Here is a 9,499-nt window from a genome sequence, read left to right as displayed (position 1 = left end):
CACACGGGTTTTTATTGATGACAACAATTCATGTTCACAGTCACTGTTGTGACAGTTCAGAGAGTCAATGATTCCACTACTATACCTTTCTCCACATGTGTGCGCATGTGTCTCTTCAGCCTCGTAGACGTAGAGAAACTCTTCTTACAGAACAGACAGCTGTGTGGTTTCTCCCCGGTGTGTGTTCGGACGTGCATGCTGAGGTCGGATGAGCACCTGAACCTCCTCTCGCAGTACGAGCAGGGATAAGGTCTTTCTCCAGTGTGGATCCGTTTGTGCAGGAGCAACTCACCGGACGTGAGGAAAGTCTTCCCGCACAGCGAGCACTGGTGGGGCCGCTCCCCCGTGTGCGTCAGGTTGTGTCGGATGAGCGAGGTCGACTTGGCAAACTTCTTCCCACAACGTAGGCATGCGAATGGACGCTCGCCTGTGTGTGTATTGAGGTGTTCACTCTGAGCACGCTTCGTTTTAAAACTCTTCGGGCACTGTGAGCAACTGAACGGCCTGATGTTGCTGTGGCTGCGCTGATGTCTGACCAGCTCTCCGTGCGTGAGGAACGTCTTCTCACAGGTGGCGCACAGGTACGGCCTCTCGCCTGTGTGGATTCTCTCGTGGCGTGTAAGGCTGGCCAATTGGGTGAAGCCCTTCTCACAGTAGGAGCACTGGAAAGGCCTCTGGCCATTGTGAGTCAGCAGGTGCCGGTTGAGGATTTGGAGCTGAGTGAAGCTCTTTCCACACTCTGTACAGGGGTATGGACGCTCCCTGGTGTGGACCTGCTGGTGTTTATTCAGAAGCCACACATGTGTGAAGCTTTTCCCACACTCACAGGGAAATGGCCGCTCACCCGTGTGTTTCATCTGGTGTCTCTTTAAGTCTGACGCTCGGCTGTAGATCTTCTCACACAGGGAACATTTGTACTGGCGCCTCACAACATGCCTCTGCCTGTGCCTCAGCCTCTCCAGGATGCTACTGAAGCTCTCGCCACATTTCTGGCACTTGTACTGACCACCGACTTTCTCTGACGTGTCCTCAGCTACAACAACCTCCGTTGTTAAGTCTACGGGAGGGTTGCATGTTGCAGTCTGGCAACAGGCAGATCTTTCAAAGTGCAGTTTGAGCAAACCCATCTGTGTGAAGCGTTTGCCACACTGGGAGCAGAGAAACGGCCTTTCTCCAGTGTGAATGCGCTGATGTCTGGTCAGATCCCAAGAGTTCTTGAAGCCCTTTTTACATTCCTCGCACGTGTACGGGCGCTCACCTGTGTGGATCCGCTGGTGACGGGTAACATCAGAAGCACGTGTGAATGTTTTGCCACACTCCAGACACATGTGAGGGTCAGGCCTGTCGTGGATGGGGAAGGGCTTTGGGAACTCACGGTGATAGACCTTCTTCTTGGGGGCCTCTGCTGTCTTGGTAGCATTCTGGAATTTGCTGTAGTGATCTGGGTGACTGTGCTCGATGTGCAGCAGCAGGTATGACTCTTGCATGTGAAAGAATGGACATTCAGAACAGGCAAAGACCTGCGTGGACATCTCCAAAGTGGTACCTATGCACAATGCAGATCATATGTATAAGACTTACTACATGTATGACTAATACACATCAAGTATACATGGCTTTTGAAAGCCATACTAGTCCATACTAGTTTTTAAAAAGATGTGACTGTGGCTCATGGGTATTACTCATCAACCAAGCAAACAGTACTGCAAAAATTTTCAGAACAATTTCAAAACACCTCAGCTAATTAAAATAACTGAGTCGTATTTTACTATAACTGCATGTAGAGTTATCTATAGTTTGCTGTTGATTCTACAGCTTTAATTCTGTAACATGACTAATGTTTACCTTGTGTACCAAGATGCTCGAGGCATTTGTGGTGTTGCAGGAGAGACCTCAGGTTATCAGGATTGGAGAGTGCCTCTAAACAGTCTTTCAGTATGGAGGGGGCAGAGGTCAGCCAAGAAACAGTCTGTTTGGATGGGTCAAAGTGTGAGCACACAGTCAGTTCAGAGGCTGAGCACTTTTTTAACTAAGCAAAGCTAATTTCACAGGTGATGAAGAACTGGGGATCATTATAAAATAATCACACAGCTCTACGAATGAATCATTTACTACTAAATTTAATACTCCATTAGTTAATGCCAGTAGTAACTACAACTATGCTGGACATTTAAGGTAGATACCAGTTTTAATACAGTTAAAGCTATGTCAAGATTTCCATTTTAACATAAACATAAATACTTTTATTACTTTATATTATTTCTTACAATGATTACGTCATGACCTACCTGACCGAGGTCTGGTACTGGCAGGAGTTTCTCCAGTTTGGAAAGAAATTCCCACACAAGCAGCTGCATATCCGTGTCATAGCTGAGACCATATTCTGTTGGAAAAACCTCCTGGGATGAACGAAGTCAATACTTTTTGTAAAAGCCACATACAAAATCTTCTAGAATGATATTTAAAGTACATGTGAAGCTTCCTCACTTGGTAAAAATGTTCCCTCTCTGCTGGCTCTTTAAGAAGTGTTTGGATGAGCTCCACAAAAATAGCCTCCTCAGCATCCACCTCTGCATCTCCACTCTGAAACGTGGTATAGCTATTAGTATTACCAGGATCATCTCCAAGCAGAATAATCATATCAATGGTGATGGTGATAAGGAAAAGCTGCTCTTACCCCTGTGTATCCAGGTGGGCGGATTTGATCCAGGTGTGGCTGGACACACAAAACGTTAGCGGTTCTCTCATTTCTGCACAACTCAAGAATAATCTGGAGAGAAATAAGTAGAAATAAAATAGAGGAGTGCCTCCAGCAAGACAGTGAATTAACTGCATCCATCAAACAGGACATTACTGTCATTGTGATGAAGGTTTTTGTAACTTCAACTAATCTGAAAACCCTTTTGATCACTCACTTTTGATCGCAGTCGAAGAAGCAGTTTGCCTCGTTGTTTTGGACTGAGCAGGTCTGGAACTGTGTCCGTGACCAGCGACACAAACTCGCCGAGCTTTTCATAATCAAGAACATCTCTGCGCTGAGCCACCTGCCACATGGCTGCAGACAGCAGCCGCAGAGGAGGCACCAGCAGCCTTAACGAGGACAGCGGCAGGAATAGATCTGTACAAACACACAGGGTTAGAATAGGCCTTAGTAAAGTGGCACATGCATTTAGGTTTCTCTACAATGCACAAGACTGCTAGCGTTAATTACAGAGCAACACTAGCAACATAGTTATCTGTTTCGCTCAAACCCAGACTCTTCAATTCACTCCCCTGGCTGACTTAGCCGAGTTATCTACTCGGAAACAACTCTTGAGGTCTTAGTTTACATAATAGTAAATGCTGCCTTAATTAAAACGCGCTGCCGTTTATTTTGGGCGAGTTCAAAGTTAGCTAACATTGCAGCCACTGTTAGCTTAGGTTACGAGCTAATGACGCTAAGTAAAATAAGTAAGCTAATTCTGTTAGCTACGACAAAATTATAAAAGATTAAAGTAAAACGGACCTGTATTGTCCTCTTGACGCGTACTGACAGCCGCTTCCATAATTTAAGCAACAATAAATCCGTCTCAACAGTCGCTATCAAAGTACCATGGACAAACTATTTGTTGGTAGCGCCTCACACACCGGAAATACATGCTATAGCTTATTTTCACAATAAAAGCACGACATTACGTACATTCAGAATTAGCATTACAAAATCTCTACATATACGAACGCTCCAAAGTGTACATATCTAATGAACAGACACTTATCAGGTAGATAAAACACTTTATTTGCAGTATTTTTCATGTGCAAATTTTATTGTGTCGGAATCATACTTCGCAACAACACCTGGTCCAATATAGTGTGCATGTAAAATGTTGTTTCATCGGTGTCTTCAGTGACCCAACATTAAAACATCAGATGGTTAATGACCAAAACATAACTAAGATAAAATCAGGTTAACAGGTAAATGATGGACAGAAAACCAGAAGACTTAAAACACGATGCTATCCAAGTCAAGTAAGTTAACAGTGACTAACTGTTCAAAAACACTGAGCAAATCTGGGTAACATCTCTAGAGATAACACTTCCAATGACGTCTTAATGATTTACAGCAGTAATAATTTATAACACCAGTGTTTCTTTTAAGTAACACATATTTATTTAATTTCTTTCCATAGTATTTTATAGAATATCTTCTCTCCTCGACAACTACAACATGAATCCATCCTGGAGGTAAAGACAGGACGCCACAAGTTTAAAACCTTGGAGTTCATGGTCCAATCCGTTGAAACTTGGGATGTGATTTCCAATAAGTCAGTGTTAAATTCATTTAAAGCTGGATTAGCATTTCTGACAACAAGGAAAGGAAAGGACAGAATCCGTACTCCGTGTCTTCATGTTCCAGACTCCAGGGGATAAATCTTAAACAAAAGTAATCGCATAAAGACAAACGTAAGACTCTGTGTTGATTTCTATTCCAAACACCAACAGAACTGGCACAGACTGAAAACTTCTAGAAACAACTGTGTGTAACTTTACACTATAACCAACGTGATTAGTGGTCAGGTTTGGTACTTGGTGAATGAGGTTTCTGGCACTTGGGAAGTTAAGTTACCCAAACCTCTACATTTATTAATTACATCCCAGAAGGCGACAAATTAAAACCTCACTGGGTTTTCAGGACTAACGTAGCGTTAGCTCATTAGTTTAGCAACTTCCGTAGCCGCCCTCTGTTAGCTAGAAACATATCCTCTAAATCCCACTTACCTTTTAAGGGACTATAAAATAAATAACAAAAAGCATGGCGAGGTCAAAGACAACAAACACCCAGAAGTCAAACCAGTAGGAGTGTTTCGGCAGAATCATCTCGGCTCCTTTACACTGAAACTTCTTCAGGTCCTCTGACTCCATGTTTGCTTCAGCGACGGAAGAGAACACACGGCATGTGACGTAGTCCTTCAAAATAAAACTCCGTAATGCAGTGATATAAAAGCTGTTTTTATTTTATTTTGGTATTTTTCCACTGAGCACAGAGCTATGAACTTTAAAAACAGTTCAGAATATCTATTCCTGCATTTCATCAGAACACACAGAACACAGGCTTTTGTTTTGATTGATGTGCTGTTGTTTTAAACACTACATGTCAGATTCACATTCAAATTCATTTCATTTTAACTGATAACTTCTGGTAAGAAGGACAAACCAAACTATTGGTAGGTGTATCCCTTAAACCTTTTCTATTTTAGCTGGCTATGCTACTCAAAATCAACATTTTTCATAATATTATATATTTAACCCTTTTCTAAAATCTAGAATCTTATTTTTTAAGACACTTAAGTACCTTCTCGTTTTTAAATAGTACTTAATAGTACTTTCCTTGCATACAATTTTTGCAACACTCTACCTCTTATATCTTTACGGTCCACTACATACACTGCTCACTGCACTGCTAAATGGACACAAATGACATAAGACATAATGCAGTTTGTTTGTGTGACACCAAATACCATTTATTAGGGCTTTACAAAGACTACAAAATCCTCCAGATGAGTTAAATCACTGTCTCTGTCTATTTACATGATATGTTACATACAAATGTACAAAATATAAAACATTTAAGGACAAATGTTTCACCCAAAAAGAAGAAAACTCTCTCTCTCAAACCAGAGTAAATGCTATGGTTTTCAACTGAGATTTACTGCAGTGTGTTAAGTGGAAAAAATGACCAGTAGATCATCAACACTATGGTGTACACTGTTAACGGTGTCAAAGTCCGGCAAGCTCGGTAACTAATGGCCTACAACAGGAGTGTAGAGTAGCTGAGAGGGTGAAATGTGGGAGATCTAAGCTCAGGTTTGATACATCGGTGTAACCATGGTACACCCTTAGCATGCAACTACACACTCTTGCTGGCCAAGTTGGCCAGATATATGTGCGAACCATCATCGGAGGCTTGGCTGCAGAGACGTTTGAAGCTGAACACAGGTAGGATTGTAGAGAATAGGATTGTCCTGAGGTTGTGACAACGTGACTTGTGGGTCTCTGATGGGCTTCGACTAGTAGCACCTGTTGGTTCTTGGTAAATGTATACAGTACGGTGTCAGGTCAGCTTCAGTGGCTCGGACAGCGGGCAAGCCTAACGTGGCAGTAAGCTCGGATTAAATTGTCCAGAGAGGAAGTGCTTCTTCTAAGGAACAGCAAGCATTCCTAAACACAGACAGCATCCAGGGGGATATTATGGCAGGATGGGGGAACACTGGAAAAGTGCCTCTTTTTTTGTTCTTACTCTGTGATTTAAGTGAGTTAAAAACTGTTTTCTTACTGTACACTATATGCCTCCTGCATAGGCAAAACATCCAATCACCACAAGACACATACCTGGTTCTGACAGTGCGTTGAGGTTTTTGCATTTCTTTTTTCTCTCTGTGTTTTCATAATACAATAATTTACTCAGCGGGTTAAGCATACTGTAATATCAACAGGGCAGAATGCATCTTTGATTCACTGTGCAAGACTTAAGTATTTACAACCCACCCCGACCTTAAAGTGTGCAAAACCAACCCACTCGTTAAACAAAGAGAGGACAATCAAAATTCAAAATGGCTTCCGTCCAGTACACGCATACGTAAAGGTAAAGGTCTCTTCTTAATGCAACCCCTTTAGAAAGCTTCAAAACATGCTTGTCAGGCTAGAAAACCCAAATCAGTTTGGTTGTGCTCCTGTCAGTTCAAGTGAGCCCAGCTCAACTGGGCACAAAACAACAACTAAAAAATACCCCACCCCCATTTTCAACTGTTTTTACAATATTGGTCAGTTTTAAACTCAAATACAGCATTAAGCCTTTTCTACTTTAGCTGTCAGAAAACAAGAACAGGCTGCTTGGAGACATAAACAAAACAGGCTGTTTTTCCCACTTAAAGCAGCGTTGTTGACGTAGCAGGAAGCAGATCATCATCATTATCATTGTTATCTTCATCCATCTTTTTCTCACGAGTGGAAGGAGATGCCTCCCAAACTTTTGCACATTTAAGGCAGTGAGAAATGACAGGCAGTGACCAAATCTGCCAGATGGTTCCAAGCAGGACACTGTCAGCTTGCATCGTTCAGTATTACTGCTACTTTGTGGACTGATCAAATGGGGTCACAGTTGATTCATTTCTGCTGGAGTGAAGAAGAATTCAGCTGTTTGCAGCTGACAGTTCCCTATGTCGCATCCGCCTTAGTTACCATGGTCGTACCTGTCAAGCTTTCCATTCCTGCACCTATGCAGTTTACCATGAAAATGACAACACATTTTCCACTTGAAATTCTATGTATGTTTTGAAAGAGCAGGTGCTTGATTCCAGACAAAGTTCACCAAATGCACCATCTCAGTCCTCTTCAATTAAGCTATTCTTAGCTCCTTTGTTGTACTTTGTTTCAATCTGATTTTGAAGACTTTAATCTTGTTGAATTGATTTTAACAAATGAAAAGACATGAATCAACACTGCTCTTGTACTGTGATGAACTAGTGATAATTAGTGAAAATGAGTCTGTTTAACTTATAGCCCCACAAACTAATATTATTAGTTAATGATGCTCCTTGTCTTTGAAATTGATGCCAGGTTAGTAGTGTAAACTAGATAGTAAGTTAGTGTTTGCAGCTGACACCTTGGTGAAAGGGCTAAGAACACACTAGCATTTAACCTTTATATCACCATGCAGACCGTTTAACCTGGTGGAGGAATCAAAGCTCGACAGACATGATGTGACAATCTAAGGGTGAAAGAGTTTAGCATAAGACCAATTGAAGCTCTGTGATTTCCCAAAGAGGGCACAGCTTGCTATTCTCACGGTGCGTTCAAAGCTAACAAGTGTCCACAGGCTTCAGAATAAGGAAGGCCAAAAACAACTTAGTCTACAATCATGGTCAGCTCTGTGTTGTGATGGGAAGCTTGTATGTGTGTGTGTTGCTATAGTTGTGTGTGTGTGTGCACATTTGGCAGTAAATCAAAGGGAAACATTGGCACTTGCCCATTTTTTCTTCACAGTAGCAATGTGGCTGGATGACACACAGACAATGTGCTTTTGTTGTTCTTACAGGGCAGCAAGGAGTGGCTTGGCAGTGCCTGACACTGAGGAGGTTCAGGGCAGGAGACCAGCACCATGAGGCTCAACAGACCACTGAGCTGAGGAGAGGAGAAGTGTGTGTTATGAAAATGTAATTCTTGTGATCCTTAGTTATAGCTGTAGCGGTTTTGCAAATGGTTCAAATCAATTCTATCATGCCACCGTGAAGATGGAGACAGAGAAGTGTCTGTACACTGTCTAGGTTCAGAAAAGTGTAAGGACACCCAAAAAGGTGACATCGTTGTAAACTGCTACACATACAAGTTTAAACTTTACTCCAAAGCAATAAGATGTCAGTTCAGTCAGCTCAATTTTTAGGTTCAAGAATCAATCAGCAGTTTACAACCACTGCTTCCTAAGCAATAAGAACCCTTAACATGACCACCAGAGGGCACTACATCAGCCACAAATGCCACAGTACACTTCCATGTCTCCCTCAGTAAAATGTAATCAGGTACCCTAGAGGTGGTAAAAATACAGTGCCTTGTTTAAGGACACTTTGGCAGGCTGGACTGTTGGTCAGATGGGGAATTGAACCCATTTAAGCCTCTGATTAAAAATTCTCCTCCTGCTGCCTGTGTGTGTGTGTGTGTGTGTGTGTTTGTGTGTGTGAGAAGCACCTCTGTAAACAATAAAAGACATAAACAACAGAACCTGTAAACCCCACTGTAAACATCTGAAGATATAACTGGGTTAAAAAAAAAGGAAGAAAAATCCATTTTTGTCTAATTCTTGCCTTCCTCCTTCGCTTATCTGAGAGTTTAGTTATTGAAGTTTGGCTCATCATGGCTGAGCACAGGCTGTGACTTACTCCCTGGAGTGGTCACTCATCAGACGCATCCAGCCTACACATATATGTAAAGTTGTACTCCTTTGATAAAAAGAAAAAATCCAAACTATGTGTTTTTTCATTTTGATCAAGTTGGTAACTGTTCTTTAAAACCTAAAATAAATTCTTATAATATTGCACCATCATTATGTAAAAATAGGTGTCTGCTTTGAAAAGGTGGGTGTACCAGTTTGGACAATAAAACTTTTCATTTATCACATATCTGTGCACTATAAGGGTGGTGTCTGGTAGTGATGGAGGTTCAAAGGTTCCCAGGTGCAAAGGGTCTGAGGGTTTGGCATCTCTCAGCGCAGCTCTTCATCTCATAGTGCCGACTCCAGCGAGGAGTCCAGCTGGTCGTCGTGGTGACTGGTGCTGTCGCTGTCGCAGCTCTGCGTGCTGGAGTAGTTAGCTGCCTCCTGCAGCCGTAGCAGCATGTTCATCTGCAAACACAACGAACAATCAGATAACAGAGACTGGGGGTAGAAAAGCAAAGACATATTAAGCATGACAGCTTCTAATAACATATGCACAAACCTAGTATAGGTCACTTAGGGCTCCACTACGTTTGC

The 9,499-nt window shown here is 42.2% G+C and overlaps 2 protein-coding genes across 8 annotated transcripts in view; both read right to left on the bottom strand.

Moving 5' to 3' along the window:
* Window positions 1–11: 11 nt before the first annotated feature.
* Window positions 12–4,928, bottom strand: LOC113164568 (zinc finger protein 260-like). The gene is made up of 8 exons (XM_026363922.1): window positions 4,756–4,928; window positions 3,506–4,409; window positions 2,916–3,118; window positions 2,678–2,770; window positions 2,488–2,583; window positions 2,289–2,399; window positions 1,846–1,969; window positions 12–1,546 (listed from the first exon to the last, which is right to left on the bottom strand). Exons 2-8 carry the CDS (start codon window positions 3,543–3,545, stop codon window positions 57–59), a joined length of 2,157 nt encoding a protein of 718 aa, XP_026219707.1. The 5' UTR covers window positions 3,546–4,409; window positions 4,756–4,928; the 3' UTR covers window positions 12–56.
* A 539-nt stretch (window positions 4,929–5,467) lies between these two features.
* nav3 (neuron navigator 3) overlaps window positions 5,468–9,499 on the bottom strand; it is a 247,766-nt gene continuing 243,734 nt past the window's right edge. For all 7 annotated transcript variants that reach the window (XM_026363685.1, XM_026363681.1, XM_026363682.1 and 4 more), the window contains one exon: window positions 5,468–9,370. In XM_026363685.1, the coding sequence (XP_026219470.1) occupies window positions 9,251–9,370 (120 nt within the window). In that variant the 3' untranslated portion in view covers window positions 5,468–9,250. The remainder of the gene's footprint in view (window positions 9,371–9,499) is intronic.

The sequence above is a fragment of the Anabas testudineus genome, chromosome 23, assembly GCF_900324465.2.
Source record: "Anabas testudineus chromosome 23, fAnaTes1.2, whole genome shotgun sequence".
NCBI classification, from domain to species: Eukaryota; Metazoa; Chordata; class Actinopteri; order Anabantiformes; family Anabantidae; genus Anabas; species Anabas testudineus.
The sequence above is the reverse complement of the archived record's forward strand: the minus strand, read 5'-3'. Positions and strand labels throughout refer to the sequence as shown.